This window comes from Prionailurus bengalensis, chromosome A3, assembly GCF_016509475.1.
Source record: "Prionailurus bengalensis isolate Pbe53 chromosome A3, Fcat_Pben_1.1_paternal_pri, whole genome shotgun sequence".
Taxonomy (NCBI): domain Eukaryota; kingdom Metazoa; phylum Chordata; class Mammalia; order Carnivora; family Felidae; genus Prionailurus; species Prionailurus bengalensis.
In genome coordinates, this window is record NC_057354.1 from 15269206 (window position 1) to 15287282 (window position 18077).

The 18077-nt window shown below is 42.8% G+C and overlaps 2 protein-coding genes across 3 annotated transcripts in view; one reads left to right on the plus strand and one right to left on the minus strand.

Annotated features, from left to right (window-relative positions):
* WFDC10B (WAP four-disulfide core domain 10B) overlaps window positions 1–16316 on the plus strand; it is a 62520-nt gene extending 46204 nt beyond the window's left edge. Inside the window, exons 1-2 of one of the 2 annotated variants that reach the window (XM_043553849.1) lie at window positions 14716–15109; window positions 16022–16316. In XM_043553849.1, the coding sequence (XP_043409784.1) occupies window positions 15019–15109; window positions 16022–16155 (225 nt within the window). In that variant the 5' untranslated portion in view covers window positions 14716–15018 and the 3' untranslated portion in view covers window positions 16156–16316. Of the gene's footprint in view, window positions 1–14715; window positions 15110–16021 lie in introns of those variants that run through there. The other variant, XR_006292894.1, reaches the window with a different exon arrangement.
* On the minus strand, window positions 4809–9603 carry WFDC13 (WAP four-disulfide core domain 13). The gene is made up of 2 exons (XM_043553850.1): window positions 8960–9603; window positions 4809–6216 (listed from the first exon to the last, which is right to left on the minus strand). Exons 1-2 carry the CDS (start codon window positions 9153–9155, stop codon window positions 6062–6064), a joined length of 351 nt encoding a protein of 116 aa, XP_043409785.1. The 5' UTR covers window positions 9156–9603; the 3' UTR covers window positions 4809–6061.
* Window positions 16317–18077: the final 1761 nt, after the last annotated feature.

Sequence of the window (18077 nt, forward strand, 5' to 3'; positions counted from 1 at the left end):
AAACAAAACAAAAAACCCAAACTGGTAGAACACAATTGCCATTGTTGGGGACATTCTTGGAGCCTTAGAAGAAAGATCTGTGGTAAGACAGAAGGGGAACTGGGAATCTTGGGTTGATGAGTCTTTGGAAGATTTCTAATCTAGCCTTTCTTAAGGCATGTCCATACCCATCCCCCTCAGTCCATTTTCAGTTCCAGACTGCAGTTTCACTGGGCCATTTTCAGTTCCAGACTGCAGCATTCCCTGATGAGGTGAAGCACTTTATGCTAACTTCTTCTATAACTGCCCCTGGCAACACACACTCAAGGTATCCACAGCTCGTAGCCTTCTTGCTGCAGTTTTTCCTAGATGTCCCAAGCCTGGATACTTCTGTTATTTCCTTGGCTCACAAAAAGCCTCAGGCTTCCTAGCTTTTTCAGACTCTGGATGGGAAGACATCTCCCATCACCTCTCATCATCTAGACAATAGTCTCTATGCCTTTCAACCTCAGAGGACACACCTCAATCTCTTCTAAGCACTCTTATATGCTCTGCTTGGACAGCAGCAGGGTAGGGGATCTCCTCTTCCTGAAGTTCATCTGCACCCAGCTTGGGGCTGGAATGTCAATGTCTCTTCGGGCAGAAGATTCAACTCACCTGTGAATGGTTGATTCCTCTAAAGCCTCTCATTAGGCAGGGTGGAGGGGAGCACAGCATTCCTCAGTTCTATGACACCTCTTCCAAAAGCGTGTTCACGAACCCTCTCTACATTAAAGATCTAACCTTCTCTTGGATGGCTAGAGGTTAAGGGTGGCCATTGGACCCACTGTGGCCACTTGTAAATACTTTCATCTTCAGGTATTTCACACTTCTCTTTAGAATGGGTGGGCACTCGTCGATAATTGTCTGCAGCTACAAAGTCTCAGCTAAAATCTATGAGACAAAGGACAAAGTTCCATTTCACAGCCTGTCATAAGTACATTTGTTTCACACCAGGGATCTATCATAATCTACATAACTAGTCTCCTATTGTTGAAAATTAAAGTTGATTCAAATATTTTACATTTACAGGTAATATTGATGACTATCTATCCACACCACTTTTAGTAACAGTTTTCACTTGGTCTGATGGCTGTGGGCCTTCCAGTCCAACACTCATCTAATCCCCCCAAAACATGGGCCCATTCCTGTATCACTCCCAATTCCTTCAGTTGGAAAATCCGCAGTGTGGGTGGCTATGAGATAGAAGACCTTCATTTTCCCAATGTCTTCACTGCCTGTCCCTACCTCAGTTCTTTTCATATTACACTGTTATACTATAGCAGAGTAAAAAGTTCAAATACATGCTTCGACAATTAGCACATATCCTTGAATTTTATTTCCTTACAAATAATTGGAACTAAATGCTAATACATTAAATGTAAAATAAAAACTTCTATAATAGTAAACCCTTGTAAAATTCTCTGACATCATGATCTTTATTTTCCCGTTATTATTTAGACATTAGCTCCATATAACTCAAAGCAACGTTTCCAATAGAACTTTCCACCATGTTGGAAATGTTCTGTTTGCATTGTTCAATACAGTAGCTACAAGCAAAGGACGGTTATTGAGCACTTGAAATGTGATTAGTGAGACTAGGGAGCTGATGGAATATTTCATTTTACTGAGTTGTAATTAATATAAATATATGTATATTTTAAATTTTTAAATTCATTTTTGAGAGAGAGAGAGAGAGAGAGAGAGAGGGAGGGAGGGAGAGAGGCAGAGAGAGAGGAAAACACAGAATCTAACACAGGTTCGAGGCTCTGAGCTGTCAGCACAAAGCCCAATGTGGGGCTTGAACTCGTGAAGTTCAAGATCATGACCTGAGCCAAAGTTGGATGCTCAACCGACTGAGCCACCGAGGCACCCCAATATAAATTCACCTTTAAATCTCCTCCTGTGATCAGTGTTCTTGTAAGGGACAGAACAAACTCAGGTGATTCAAACAGTGGTAGCTATAGTTTGAACCGGCCACTCTTAGTGTGAGAGGTCACCTTGAACCACATCAGGTCAGCTCGTGCCAGTGAAGGAGCCTGTAGAGTTTTTGAACGTTTCCAGCTCAGGGTCAGGGGTCACCAGAGATCAGCTGGATTAGAAAGGGGGAAACAGAATAGAAGAGTGCAACATGGAATTGTGATAAATTTATCTTGGAATAAGTTCATTTGGATGGGATGTGGTTGCGGGAGTGGTATCGTGGGACTAGGTGACCACAAATTTCCAAGTTGGCACATTCCCATGGGATTTGCAGGGGAAGAAACATCTTCCCTAGTTGCTGGAGGCTTAGTAGAGGAATCAAGATCATTGTTGAATTATCTGGTTCTTCATCACGTGGTTTAATTATATTATCTCTCAGGGATGGAGTACTTTCCACAACTATGCTTGATTCCGTCTTAGATGTTTCCAAGGTCAGAGACATGCCGCTTATCTTCTCTGGGAGCTAATTTATTTGGAACCTAGAGAAATTTTTTAAAAACATAGAGTTTCAGATGGAAGATACACTTTGATTCTTTTCTAAAACAAGAATTTTGGATGAAAGAAGGATTGAGAAGTCGTGAACAATGATGGTAACCTTCTCCTCAGACTCTCTATCAGATGCTGTGGTACATGCTTTACCTGCATCATCTCATTTGGTCTCATGACACTCCTGAAGGTGGGTGTTATTCAGCTCCATTTATAAACGAAAGAGACTGAGGCCCCAAGGAGTTGGAAATGCCCAGCTCCCCCAGGCCAGCAGAGACAAAGCTGGACTGAGTCCCAGAGCATCTAGGACCTAAAGCACTTATATTCCTATATACTAGCTCCACCACTGACCCGTTGGTTAATGCTGTGCGTGTGACCTTATGATCCTCAGTTTCCTTGCCTGTAAATTGGGTATAATGGCTGCTATGGGGACCAAATGAAGTGAAGCATGGCTAAAACATTAGCTCACATTTAAAAAGTTGGAAGCCCTTGGCCATGCCCACCAGAGCCCAGATTATATGGAAGACACTGGCAAGGTATGCCAGGGCTGTTCTGCCCATTTTACCGCCATAGGCAGCTGAACACAGCACTTTCTGGGAATAAGATGAGCATTTTTCTCAGGTCCTCACTGGCACTGCTATCTCCTTCCTCACTTGAGCTTCCCAGCCAACACCAGCTCCTCCAGAGCAGTAGTGGCCAGTCGAGGGGAACGGTTCTCCAGAGGACAGGCTGCAGGATTGGGGAGAGCAAACATTCTGACATGGGGATCTAACAGATACCACAGTTAATGCAATTCATCAAAGGGCACAGTCTTAGCTGAGCCTACCAGAAGATAACAGGATGGGGATGTCTATTTCTATAGAAGACACACTCAGGTCTATGGCAGTGTTTTTCTGCTTGTCGAAGATGAAGTCTTGTCTCTCTGGGCAATGCTTAAGATGAGGCTTGCTACGGCTCATATACCTATAGCCACACAACCCTGAAACAGCAATAAAAATACTCTATATAGTTGCACCAGCCACCTTCTGTTACCTCTCACCTGGATAGAACCCCTGGGTTCTTATTACAGGCTCAGTATCTTCCCACTGTGCAGGCCGTGGATTATGTGACAATGCGGATGCACTGAAGGAGAGCCAGGGTGTGGTCAGAGTGCCTAATCACCTACAAGGTGCAGAGGAGTTAGCATGGCTGACTTACCAGGGTCTGAACAAGGTGGTATTCACGCACGTAAATTCCTCCACTGGACTCCACTTCTCACCATTTATCAAACTCCTTTGTACAGGGTTAATGAAAGGACTGTATAAGCTGAAATAACCCTTGGAAACCCTGGTGACTTCCGAAGGACTGTTAGAAGACCCTAAGGTCCTCCTCTTTTTCCAGTCTAAAGCAAAATCCACCAAATTATAAATTGTAGCTTTGTTTTGGTGGTGGAGCTACAGAGGACTCTATTTTGCTCAGCTTTCTTGTAACATTGTAAAATAATAAAGATGATCCCCCTTTTTTTTAAGAGGCAAAATCTGAAACCCATGAAGAGTGGGTTGCTGGCAGCTTCTAACCTTTGCAGACCCTTTGCAATGATCAAGTTCTTCCATTCCACGTGGCTTCATGTAATCCTCGCAAAACCTGACACATGGATGTTCTCTTCATCTCTCACACGAGGAAGCTGATGGTCTCAGAGGTGTGAGGAAACTAAGGCCACACAGAGTGTGAAGGGCTCAGCTTGACTTCCTGCCTAGGACATCATTAACCCTCAGGCTGGCAGAACCTGATCCTTGGCGATGGCTCAGATGTGAGGGCCCTGTGTTCCCCTGGGGCCATGACTCTGTCTCCTTATGTTGCTCTGTGAGGTAGAACTCACCCTGGACCACATCCCGCTCCAGGGAATGAGAGCATAAACAGTGGCGGTGTGTGTGTGCGGGGAGTAATGGAGAAGGGTGAAACTGGGATGACAATAGGCTATTCTGACATTGCAGGAATATTGGAGAGGCTAGAGGAGGAAAACTGGAAAAGGCTATGCTGGGAATCTCAGGCCAAACCCCCATACTTACAAAATGCTCTGAGAAACATGCCTCAGTTACCAGCCATGATGTTTCTTATGTTCCTGTGTTTGGTTCTGTAGAAGAAAAATATTTTCAAATATTCTCTGGTTAAGTTTTGTTCTTAGAAATGTAGGTATTTAGGGGTGCCTCGGTGGCTCAGCCGGTTACATGTCTGACTCTTGGTTTTAGCTCAGGTCATGATCTCCTGGTTTGTGAGTTCGAACCCTGGGTTGGGCTCCATGCTGGCAGTGGACTCAGCTTGGGATTCTCTCTCTCCTTTTCTCTCTGCTTCTCTCTCTCTCTCTCTCTCTCTCTCTCTCTCTCAAAATAAATAAACGAACTTTAAAAAAATTAAAAAAAGAAATATAGTTATTTAATTTTTCCATTACTTCCATCATTAAAACTAGACCATAAAGCTAAATTTTCCTGCCATAGAGAAAGCAGAACCTCAAAGAACCAAGTGACAACAAAAAGTCTTACTTATGCCTCTGCATTCCACTTTAGAGCCTGGAAACATGTGAAGTTTCACTGCAAAGGCCCACCTCTTAAGAAAGAAGTGGTTGCCTAATTGCAAAATTTACTGAGTAATTAATCTGTCATGAGTAACGTTTTCAGAGCTTGCATGGGTTATCTAATTTAATCTCAGTCTCGTTCCAGTCTTAAATATGAGGAAGCTGATGCCCGGAGAGAGGTTGATTAAGTTGTCTAAGATCACTCAGCTAAGAGGTGATAGAGCCAGGATTTGGGTCTGGGTATCTGGCTCTGGGCCCCTACTTCATCACTCTGTTCCTTGTGTCCTATGTTGGGTATTGTGCTCAGGGCAGGGAATACAGCAGTAAACAAGACAGCTTAGAAGGTCACTGGTTGAGTCTCTTGCCTTGTGAGTCTTTATAGCAATCTCGTAAGGCTGAATTAAAGAGTCCTTATCTCATGTATGAGAAAAACAAAGACAAACATAGGAAAGGCAAACATGTCTTGCTAAAGGTCATAGAAAGACATAGTTGGAAGATAGAATTAGAAAACCAGATGTCTCATAGCTCTTTAATGTCCTTTCTCTGCTCTGGAAGCACTTCCATTCAGCAGACTTGGGGCCAGCGTTAATGCCTCAGCAAATAACCAAAGTTTTGCTCAGGCTGGAGGATGTGCAGTGCCCAGGAACACTGGGAGCCAAAGGTTGGTGTTGGCTGAAAGAGGGAAAGCAAAACCAGAAAAAACAGATTGACTTTGAGATTTGGGTGAGACTTGCAGATATAATGTCCCAGGCTTCTGGATAAAAGTGGATTCTGGGCCAAGGCAGGGTCCATGGATGGGTGTTTGGGTGAGTTCAGAGAGGCATATTCAGAGATTCACAGATGTGGTGATGAGGAGACAAGTTTGGGAATGGAGGAAGGCTCTTTTTGTCAGGACACTTAAGGAAATTATTGTTGGTAAAGAGAAGGTGAATGTTCAAAAAATAGTTCCGCTGAAGGGGCTGGTAAGAGACTCTTCTGTTGAATTCCCAAATGGCAGCTGGCTCAGAACTAGGAATGAGAATCCCCTTACCTGTCATGGTTCATATTTATGTTTAGAGTACAGACTATCCCACAGAAGGCAGAACAGCACTGAAATCCTTTATGGCAATCTTCCTGCAAGGTACAAAAATGAGTACAGTTTTCAGGGTCTGATTTGCAGGGTGGCGGTTCCAAGATACTCCCTGGAACACAGAACAGGAAAGAGAAGGGCTTAAAGTAGGCTGGAGTAGCATTCAGAACTCCAAAAGCCTAAGGAACTTCCAGGCAATCAGCCACCCTGATCTTTCTCCTGTGGTTATAGGGAAGTGGAATCAGATTTTGTCTGTAGCTCCTGCCTTTCTCCGAGTTCTCAGCAGGGAAAACCAAGAACTCTGGGTATCTGATTGAAGACAGAGGTAGGCAGAACCCTACACCCACTGGTGATTCACCTCCTTGCAGATCAGATATCTTATAGACCCTGGCTGGGTCCGGTTCAAGGGAATGAACAGTGTGTGGTGAGCAAGAGAGGGGTGTGTAGGTGCATTTGCACTGACTCATTGCATAGTCCCCAACAAGTTGTACGAACTTTCATTAACAACATAATTTATCTCAGGGTTGACCTAACATGTATTATTTGTGTGTAGGAAGAATGAGTGGGAAGGAAGATTTTGGGAAAGGGCGAAGACCACACAGTAAACTGATGATACTGGCATCAGAATGCTAGAACCCAAATCACAAATGAGTTCTGAGGGCGACTTATTTCATGGAGTTGAGGGTGGGCATTTCAGAATGGGGTGCAAAGATTGGCTTTTCTTTCCTCCCAGGTCTCTTCTGATAAGGAAGCCAGAGAACCAGGATGCCCCCACTTTGTACTATTAGAAAAGAATAAGAATCTTCATGCTAACATCCCATTTCTCCCATCTCTTAGTTCTTGGGTCAAAGTCCAGACCACCTGCACCAGGAGATCCTACTGCAGGGCTCCAATTCACAATCTTCATTCTGTTCTTGAACTCCATGGCATTAAGAATAGGCACCATAAACCCCTTTATTGAAGCCAGGCCAGGCCTTAATTTTTGTACCTTGTGACTTGCCCTTTCTCAGGGCAAATGTCATAGGTGGAGCATTCTATAAACCCCTCTTGACTTATTCCTTTGCAAGTATTTGCAATTAGGAGGGGATCCATAAGATATCATACCGACCTGGAAGGAACAAATGATGATGAAGTTGAGGGCTATAATTGTAACAGCAAATGGCACCAGAGGAAAAAGCCAAGGCCCAAGCTATTGACAACTTGGCAGAGATCAGTATGAAGCTCACCCTGGGTCTCCAAGTCATCCCATGGCTCATTAGTTCAGTGCAAGAAATTGGAACTGGCCCCCACTTTGGGGGAGCTTGGGGAATCAATGGAACAGTGTGGGGAAGGAGTCTGTGAGCCAGGGATCTCAGAGAGGCGGATCTTCTCAAGTTTTGCCTCCTTTTCTGGGTATCTGGTCCCAATTTGACTCACAAAGACTTACTAGTCTTTCAGGACCCCTCTTTGTATTTCCTTTCCAATTTTAGTCCTTGAGGGGCCCCTGGGTGTCTCAGTCTGTTAAGCGTCCAACTTTAGCTCAGGTCATGATCTTGTGGCCTGTGAGTTCAAGCCCTGCGTGGGGCTCTGTGCTGACAGCCCAGAGCCTGGAATCTACTTCGCATTCTGTGTCTCCCTCTCTCTCTGCCCCTCCCCAGCTCATGCTCTGTCTCTCTCACTCTCACAAATAAACATAAGAAAATTTAAAAAATTTTAGTCGTTTATTCTCCAATTAACTCTACCCTGGATTCCCCCATTCTCTTGCATCTAGTTTAGCCTCCCTCAGTCTTACAAATCTGCGTGCCCTCTCTGAGACCCCTAAAACAGGATCTTCCCTCCCTGTACACCTGAGATAGTACTCACATCCCTCTTCTGAGCCTCAGTATTCTGAGGATGCTCTCTGCATAGAAGGGTGCAGGTATGATGGATAATAGTTCATTTCCCATTTGGCATTGGTCAAAGTCAACATAACATGGTCAGCACTCTTGTTAGGTTGAGCTGGGCAATGGTGGCTGCTGAGATGGACTCTGTACTTTGCCATTGATGACAGTCAGTGGCAATTGTGCAGGTCCCTCTGAATATTTAAAATGTGGAATAGGGGTACCTGGGTGGCTCAGTTGTTGAGTGTCTGACTCTTGATTTTGGCTCAGGTCATGATCTCACCGTTCATGAGTTTGAGCCCTGTGTTGGGCTCTGTGCTGTTAGAGCAGAGCCTGGTTGGGATTCTCTCTCTCTCTCTCTCTCTCTCTCTCTCTCTCTCTCTGTCTGTCTCTGTCTTTCTCTCTCTCCCTCTCTCTCTCTGCCCTTCTCCCACCTGTGCTCTGTCTCTCTCTTTCTCAAAACAAAGAAATAAACTTATAAAAATGTGGAATAAAATGTAAGGCTTTCTCTCCTTCCCTCCCAAAACATTCTCCAAGGCAGAGATTATGTAGGTGACAGCTCGAGTTCTACCAATGTAATTTTCCTCTCTGTTTTAATGCTTGAAAAGTTGGCGCATGCATCCGTGAAGGAACTTAGGCAGCAAGAATAACCTGGATGATGAGGCTGATAACATTTGCGGTAGTTAATTCTTATTGAGCATTTACCATGGTCCAGTAAGAGTGCACTCTGTGTGCATGCATTATCTCAGTTTCTCCTCCCAACTGTCCCAAGATCATTATATCAATTGCAAAGATAAAATCTGAGTCCCAGATACTTTTGTCCAAGACCACTCAGTAAGCACACAGTAGGGATTCAAACCTGGATCTTACTGACAATAACTCTTGGACCTTTGAACATGATACTATATTTTTTTCACAATGTGTATCCTCAGCCCTCAGATCCTCTCATCTCTACAAATGCTGCTTCCCTCCCTGGAGCCCAGACCCAACACGTACTCATAAAATGTTGCTTGGGACTCCCAGACACCCGCTGAGGTGCTAAGTGAATCAACAGCAGAAGTTGAAGAAACAGCACAGGCTTCATGCCGCTGGCAGGATGGGTTGGTAAGTCCTGGCTGAGGACTGCTGGGTTTGACCAGGCACAGCTCAAACGAGAAGAGAGAAAGAGAGAGCAAATTAGAGGCATGGTCATTCATTGTGTATTCCAGTGACACATCCAAGTGCCTCCCAACCACACCCACCCCAGGGACAGGTAGTGTTTTCAAATTCACACCCATTTTATCCCCTAATCTTGGACTTGTTATGTCTCTCATCCGTCTTGTTGCTGTCCTTTCGCAAAATTTTAATAATTCTTCCCATGTAGAGTTCTGGCATGTCTCTGTTATATTTATTCCTAGAGACTTGGACTTTTAAAATAAAATTGTAAGCACTATGGCAACTTTTTGGTTTTTCTTTCTGTTTGTTGCTAATGTAGAGAAATGACTTTCGTGTATTGATCTGTTACTAGCTATCTTGCTAAATTCTCCCCCTGTTCATCTTAATTTCTTGGTGTGTTCCTTGCAGTGTTCTGGGTGGTCATCATCTGCAAATGATGACAATTGTATTTTTCTCTTTAAACTTTATGCCATTCTTGGGGCGCCTGTGCGGCTCAGTCGGTTAGGCGACCGACTTCAGCTCAGGTCATGATCTCGCAGCTCGTGAGTTCGAACCCCACGTCGGGCTCTGGTGCTGACAGCTCAGAGCCTGGAGCCTGTTTCAGATTCTGTGTCTCCCTCTGTCTCTGCCCCTAACCCACTCACATTCTGTCTCTGTCTCTCTCAAAAATAAATAAACATTAAAAAAAATTAAAAAAAAACTTTATGCCATTCTTAATGCCTTCTTGTGCAGACTAGGGCCTCTATACATTATTGTATAGAAGTGAGGATGTGCATATTCTTGTCTGACACCTGATTTAAAATAAAAGCTTTTTGGGGCATCTGGGTGGCTCTGTCAGTGTCCAACTCTTGATTTTGGCTAAGGTCATGATCCCAGGGTTGTAGGATCGAGCCCTGTGTGGGGCTCCATGGTGCGCATGGAGTCTGCTTAAGATTCTCTCTTTCTCTCCCTCTCTCTCTCTCTCTGCCCCACTCCCCCACTCCCCCACTTATGCACTTACTCTCTCTCTCTCTAAAATAAGTAAGTAAGTAAGTAAGTAAAAATAAAAGCTTCTTGAATTTCCCCTTTTAGGGTAGTATCTGTTTTAGGTTTCTCATAAACATCTTTTATCAGGTCCAGAAAGTTCTCTTTCATTCCTGACAAGAAAATTTTCCTTAATTTATGTGAAGTTATATTTTTGCTTTTTTCTGTTAATGTGTTGAATTACATTTCAGATTTTCTAACATTAAACCATTCTTGCATTTCTCTAGTCATCTAATGTGATCATTTTATATTATCATTTTTCATAACATTTGGTTCAGTTTCCAATTTTTAAGGGATTTTATATCTATATTCATAAGAGAACTGTGCCTGTAACTTTCCTTTCTCATACTGTCCTTGCTTGGTTTTGTAGTAAGTTTGCACTAACCTCATAGAATGTGCTGAAGAGCAGACTTTATCAAATATGTGGGAAATTTTGTGTAAGATAAAGATAATTAGTTACCCGAATCTTTAATTTCCTTTTTTTTTTCTCGCACAAATATACTCACTTGCACTTTGTTGTTTTCATTTAACAATATATCCTGAAAATTACCCTAAGGCAGCTCGTAGCAATTTCTCCTTTTTTACAGCTGTGTTCTACACTACCACGTACACACAAACTTAGTCATTTGGCCAATCTCCTTTCAATGGGCATTTATGTATTTTCCAAGATTTTGCTATTACAAATATGCTTCAGTGAACAACCATATGCATATTTTCTGTATTGTTGAAGGTGTAACATCAGGGTAAATGTTTGTAGGTATTTTTGTTGCCTAAAAAGGTAAATTTATACGTACTTTTGTTAGATATCACTAAATTCTACTCCATAAAGTTCATACTATTTTGTACTGCCACCAACCATGTGAGCATGGGTGTTTCCTGTAACAGACTGTATGGTCGTGTTTTTGAATTTTTGCCAAAATAAGTGAGGAGTGTTATCTCTGTGGTTGTTGTGGTTCATTCACATTATAGTATGTATCAGTACTTTATTCATTTTATATCTGAATAATATTCCATTGCATGTATATGCCACAACTTGCTTATCCATTCATCTGTTGATAGACATTTGGGTTGTTTCCATTCTTTGGTGATTGCAAATAGTGCACTACAAATGTTTGTGTACAAGTAATTTTTTTAGCACCTATTTTCACTTCTTTTTAATATATATAGATATACATATATACATATATATGTATATATACATATTCTTTGGGGTATAATAGCTAGCAGTGGAATTGATGGGTTATATGTTAAACTTTTGAGGAAATTTCAGGCTGCTTCTACGGTTGTTGAACTATTTAACATACATTTTTTATCTCTAATGCATAGGAGTTCCAATTTCTCCACATCCTTGCCAACTCTTATTCTCTTCCCTTTCTTCTTCTTCTTCTTCTTCTTCTTCTCCTCCTCCTCCTCCTCCTCTGTTTATAGTCATCCCTGAGAGTGTGAAGTGGTATTTACTTGTGGTTTTGACTTGCATTCCCCTAATAACTAATGATGTTGAGCATCTTTTCATGTGCTTGCTGACCATTTCTGTTTCTTCCTTGGAGAAATATCTATTCAAGTCCTTTGCAACTTTGTCACTGGGTTGTTTATCTTCTTTGAATTGGAAGAGTTATTTTTATATTCCGGATATTAGACTTTTATCAAACACATATTTTTCAAATATATTTTACCGCTTTATGTGTTGTCTTTTCACCTTTTTGATAGTCATTTGGTGCACAAGTGTTCTTAACTTTGATGAAGTCCAACTCACCTATTTTGTTGATGTTGTTGCTATGCTTTTGATGCCATTTCTTGCCTAATACGAGGTCATGATGATTTACCTCTACACTTTCATCTTAGAATTTTATAGCTCTTATATTTAAATCATTGATCAACCTTGAATTAATTTTTGTATATGGTGTGATATAGGGGCCCAGTTTCATTCTTTTGCATTTAGATATCTTTTGCAAATGGTCTCAATACCATTTGTTGATGTGACTATTCTTGGTCTTGATGCCCTTGTTAAAAATATTTGGCCATAGATGTGTGGGTTTATTTCTGGACTCTCGATTCTATTTGTTTTTGTTTTTAATGTTTATTATTTTTGAGAGAGAGACAGAGTGTGAGCAAGGGAGGGGCAGAGAGAAAGGGAGACACAGAATCTGAAGCAAGTTCCTGGTTCTGAGCTGTCAACACAGAGCCTGATGTGGGGCTCGGACTCACGGACCATAAGATCATGACCTGAGCCGAAGTTGGTCACTCAACCACTGAGCCACCCAGGCACCCCTCAATTTTATTTGTTAATCTATATGTCTGTCCTCATGCAAGTACCACACTCTTCATTATTGTAGCTTTGTAGGAAGTTTTGAAATTGAGAAATGTGAGTTCTCCAATTTGTAGTACTTTATCAATATGTTTTTGTGTATATGGCATGCCCCTTGAAATTCCATGTGAATTTGAGGTTTGGCTTCCTCATTTCTGCAAAAAAAAAAAAGCCATTGGAATTTTATGTGGGATTCCATTGCATCACCATTTTAACACCCTAGATCTTCCAATCCACACATATGGGATGTCTTTTAATTTATTTAGGTCTTCCTTAATCTCTTTCAGCAATGTTTTGTATTTTTTGGTGCACAAGTTTTTCACCTTCATGGTTACATTTATTCCTAGATATTTTATCATTTTGTATCTTATTATAAATTGAATTGTTTTCTTAATTTTTCTTTTGGATTGCTAACTGTTGATGTATAGAAACACAGTTGATTTTTGTGTGTTATTTTTATACTTTGCAACTTTGGTGAATTTGTTTATTAGCTCTACTAATTTTTTGTGTGGATTCTTGGGGAATTTCTCTACATGGGATCATGTCATTTGCAAAAAGACAGAATTTTATTTCTTTCTTTCCAATTTAGATGGCTTTTTCTTGCTTAATTGCTTTGGCTAAAACTTCCAGTGCAATGTCGACCAGCAATAATGACAGTTGCATTTTTGTCTTATTCCTGATCTTGGGCGGAAAGCTTTCACTCTTTCACCACTGAATATGATGATAGTGGTGTATTTTTCAGAGATACCTTTAATCATGTTGAGGAAGTTCTTTCTGTTGCTAGTTTCATGAATGTGGTGCATTTGTAAAATGTCTCTTCTGTTTCAGTTGAGAGTATCATGTAATTTCCCCCCCTTCTTTATATTAATGCGTTTGATTACATATCACTGAAACAGATAAAAGTTTCATAGTTTTTAAAAATAAGCTATATTTGTGTACTGAAGGAGACTGTATTTGGAGTTTAGAATATCAAAACAAGGTTCAAATCTTCACTGCTATCCAGCTTCTTCCCAGCTTCCCAGCCTATTGGGAGCCTAGTGTCCACAGGTTTCCCCTTTTTCTCCTCTTAGGGAAAAGTCAACTTCTTCATTTCTGAGAGCATATAATATTTCTTCACAGGGGCGCCTGGGTGGTGCAGTTGGTTAAGCGTCCGACTTCAGCCAGGTCACGATCTCGCGGTCCGTGAGTTCGAGCCCCGCGTTGGGCTCTGGGCTGATGGCTCAGAGCCTGGAGCCTGTTTCCGATTTTGTGTCTCCCTCTCTCTCTGCCCCTCCCCCGTTCATGCTCTGTCTCTCTCTGTCCCAAAAATAAATAAACATTGAAAAAAATTAAAAAAAAATATTTCTCCACAATATTTACACTCAATAACCACCTTCTCCTGGAGAACCTGCCCTGGGCTCTTGGCTGACAGATCTCCTCTTCTGTCTGAGCTCTAAGATACTTACTGTGTGCTCCTATTCTTCCCATGTCCTCTTCTAGTCTCTCTGTATATAAAATTTTTTATTATATTAATTACTTAGAATTAATATATATTAATAAATCTGGAAAATGTGTGTTAATATATATTTTAAGCTTTATTAAGATATAATTGAACTATTTCAAATTTTTTCAAGCAGGAAAAAATACATGTGTGTAATATATGAAATTATATATGTAATATATTGTTTTCCAGCCTTATTAAGATATAATTGATATAACATTGTATAAGTTTAAGGTGTACGATGTGTGGATTTGATATGCTTATATATTGTAAAATGATCTACCACTCCATCACATCGCTTACTTATCATTTCTTATTTGTAGTGAGAACACATAAGATCTACTCTCTTAGCAACTTTCAAGTGGGTAATATGGTCTTGTTATCTATAATCACTATGCTGTATTGTAGATTCCCACATCTATTCATCTTATAACTAGAAGTTTATACCCTTTGCCAACATTTACCCATTCTCCAGTCTCCAGCCAATCATTCTACTCTCTGTTTCTAACAGTTCAGCATTTTTGGATTCCATAGAGAGGTGTTATCATACAATATTTATCTTTTTCTGTCTGACATTTTACTTAACACAATGCCTCAAGTTTTATCCACGTTGTCAAAAATGGCAGGATTTCCTTCCTTCTCAGGGCTAAATAATGTATATATATTACATATAACATATTGTATATTATATAAATATATAATATATAATAATATATATTTATATATAATACAATATATAATATATATATATACCACATCTTCTTCATCTATTCAACCATTGATGGACTGAGGTTGTTTTTATATCTTCCTGCAGAAATAATGTTTTCTTCTTTTCTGTAAATTATTTTATAATTAGAATATAGAAATATTTCTTTCAGGGAAAAAATTTTTGTGTGCAAAAGAGGGGTTTAGACGTGTGAAAGGAGAGTTGTCTGCAGAAGCCCTAGTGCCACAGAGAAAAGGCCATGGTAAAGGCAGGCAAAGGAGAGGAAATGTTTTTGGCCAGTGGAAGCAGGGAGGAGCCTGGGATAACCACCTAGCTCTCCAGGGAAGCCTGTGCCAGACTGAGAGCTCTCCTCTCTGGCCAGAGTCATGCCAACCCAGGCTCTCCTGCCCATGCTTCTCCTCTCTGTGCTGCTGCTACAGGCCCAGGGAGGGCACCGTAAACTGAACAGGATACAGGGTAGGTGATGGACTAAGGGGGTGGGGAGGGAAGGGGGCAAGAGGTGCTGTGTCGCTTCTGGGGAGGACCTGGAAACTGGAACTTTTCAGCACATCCTGCTCTGACTACAGCACTATGAAAACTCTGGGTCGTCCAAAGTCATGGCCCTCTGGCCCCTTTACCCCGCACTGGGAACAATAATGGGGGATAAAGGGGGGAACCTATGTCTTTTGACTCTCCATTCCAAATACCAGGACACAAATAGTACATAGTGTGGTGAAAGGTACATCAGGGCTGAAAATCACTTGGGGACACCCAACCACTATTCTTGGATTTCTGCACGTATGTGATCTCTAAAGATCCGGAGATATTGATGGGAGTGGGTACAGAATGAAAGGGCCCTGGGAAAATAAGCTTTGGGGTGTCCAGGGTCAAGTCGAAGTTCTCATCAGAGAACCAGGATGGTGGCAGCAGAAGGGAAATAGTGCAAGTGGCATTTTCTGGGAAGGCGCAGGGGTCCTGGACAGAGTGACAGGTCATCTTCCTTTCTGGACCCTGAAAATCCTGGGGAGTGAGAGGGTCTGCGGATGTCTCAGACTTTGCTGAATTCTCAGAGTGTAGATTCTATGGGGGTGACTTCACCAAGACCATGACTAACATGGGAGACAGGTTCCTGTCTGCAGAGAAAGGAGAGGGCCCAGAGAGGCCAGGCATTGAGATCTGTTGGGGCAGAAGGTGTGTGGGTGGGGGGATATAGGATTTAAGATACTACAATCATCAGGTTTGGGTAAAGGGAAGAAATTGTGTTCCCTGAAAAGTTCAAGAGCATCATGAGTAGGACTTGGGTTTTAGGGTTTTTGGGAGAGGATTTAAGCTTGAGAGGAGTGCTCTTGAGGGATCTGGTTCCACTGACTCTGATTCTGCTCTTTTTAGGTCTAAAGGCCTGTGAGAAGAAGCCCAGCGTGTATCTTTGCAGCAATCAGTGTTCATATTTTCTAAAGTGTCCAAAAGCAAATACTGTATGTTGTTCAACCTTCTGTGGGAACGTTTGCATGAGCCTCCAGTGAGTGGGTGAGGGCGCTGGACTTTGCATTCTGCTCCCCCAAACTTCTATTCAGACCAAAGCACAAGGACCTCAGATCCTGGGCACCAGGATGTCAACAGGAGTACACCTTTACCCTGCCTGAACTGTTTGTTCCTGTCAAATAAACCAGAACAAATGTCCACAGACCTGCCTATCTTACTCCTAGGGCTTATAGTCATTGAGGACCCAGTGCAGACCCCAGAGCGCTCCCTTCTCTGGGTCCAGGGCTCTGATCTCTCCCCCCTTGTGATGTTTCTTTATTTTCTCTCCCATTGGCCCCTGCTCCCCCACCAGGGCCCCGACGCCCAGCCTCATTGTTGATCTGCTCATTGAACCAGTGACGCCAGGGAAGAAACTGCTCATGTGTGGTACCTCCCAATGCTAACCAGAACACTCCTCAGCCTGGAGTCAGAAGGGCCAAGTTAAACATGAGGTGGGGTGGGGCTACACTCTGGGGCACAAAGTAGGAGGTCCCCAAGGAGGCTTCTTCTTAAATTTAATCCACCTCCATCCTGTTCTACCCATTCTCCTTGTGAGGTTCAGGTTACCATATGTTTACAATATAGAAAACCAATCTCAGGGAGTTAAGTGACATGCTTGAGGCCAAAAGACAGTGAGAGGTCATGTTGTGGCTAGAGGAGGATGTTCGTCTGGACTTCCTGTTTGCTCACTGCTCCTCCATTATTGTGAGAACATGGGTGTGGAAGTGAGTGCCTACACTATCGTCTCCCACCCCATCCTCCATCAATATGGCCCCTTTTGTGATGGGGCATGGAATGGGGTCCCAGGACCTGAGACTCCAGTGTCTTCCATCAAATGAATGGTCCCCACCTTTCCCCAATCCTCCTCCTTATGGTCTCATTCTCTCTCTCTTTTAACCCAGAAAGAAGCCAGGTGGTGGGGAACAGGTGGTTCACGGTGATGCTACTAAGGATTAATTGGCCACTAAGGGGTCAGTATGAGTGTTGCCCATGGTCTCATGGTGAATCAGTGGAATTCTGTGCAAGCAGAGCTCCTCTGAGGTTGTCCTGGGACTAAATCCAGGGACTAGGTCACATGTGCCCAAAGGGGACTTGGAGTCAAGTGTGAAGAACTCAGGCAGGTAGGCAGGGCTTGCTGGAGGGAGGTGTGCAGTGTTAAACTCCAGGGCAGTGCTTTCTGTGGGCATCAGTGAGGATTTCCCACGGAAGAAACCAGCATCCCTCAGGCCAGAGTCTATGGCCCACCTCAGAAGCATCCCAGGGCTCCTGGTATTGGAGGAGCTTCTCCACCTATCCTGGGAGCTGGGACTAGGAGACTGTAGGAAAGATCATGATCCAGTAGCAGCACAGACATCATCAGATGTAGGTGGATGGTAAGGGCATGCCCTGCGGGAGATCTTAGCGGGTGCTTCCTCAGACAACCTGACTCTGCAAGCATCTTCCCAGTGCTTGGCCATGCCCCCGAACACCCTGGGAGAGACTATTAAGAGAGGCAAAGCTACCTGCCAGGGCCCACATAGGGAATGACCTCCCGTGTCCATGACCAGTGTTCCCTACTATGTGGGTTCACCATGCTGCCAGCTGACCTATTCCTTGCCACCAGTGTGAGCACCCCAGACCATGAATTCTACTGGAAGGATCTGGTTTTCTCCATTGTGATAACTCATGTCTTGGCCTGTGTTCCCCAGAGCTCTCTGGACACTCCACATTGCCTCATTGGACCGAGAGGCCACACCTGGACTGCTTTGGCTGGGAGGAGTGCTTGCCTGTGGTATGGGACAACTGTGTGCCCCTGTGGTAGATCAAGCGGAGGAGTGGGGACCCCTGCAAGACCCTGAATCTCATGGGGGCAGAGGAGGAAGCGAATGTAAATTGTGCCATGGCTTGGGTCTCCAGAAAGCCAGGTCCCAGCTGAGGAGAATCA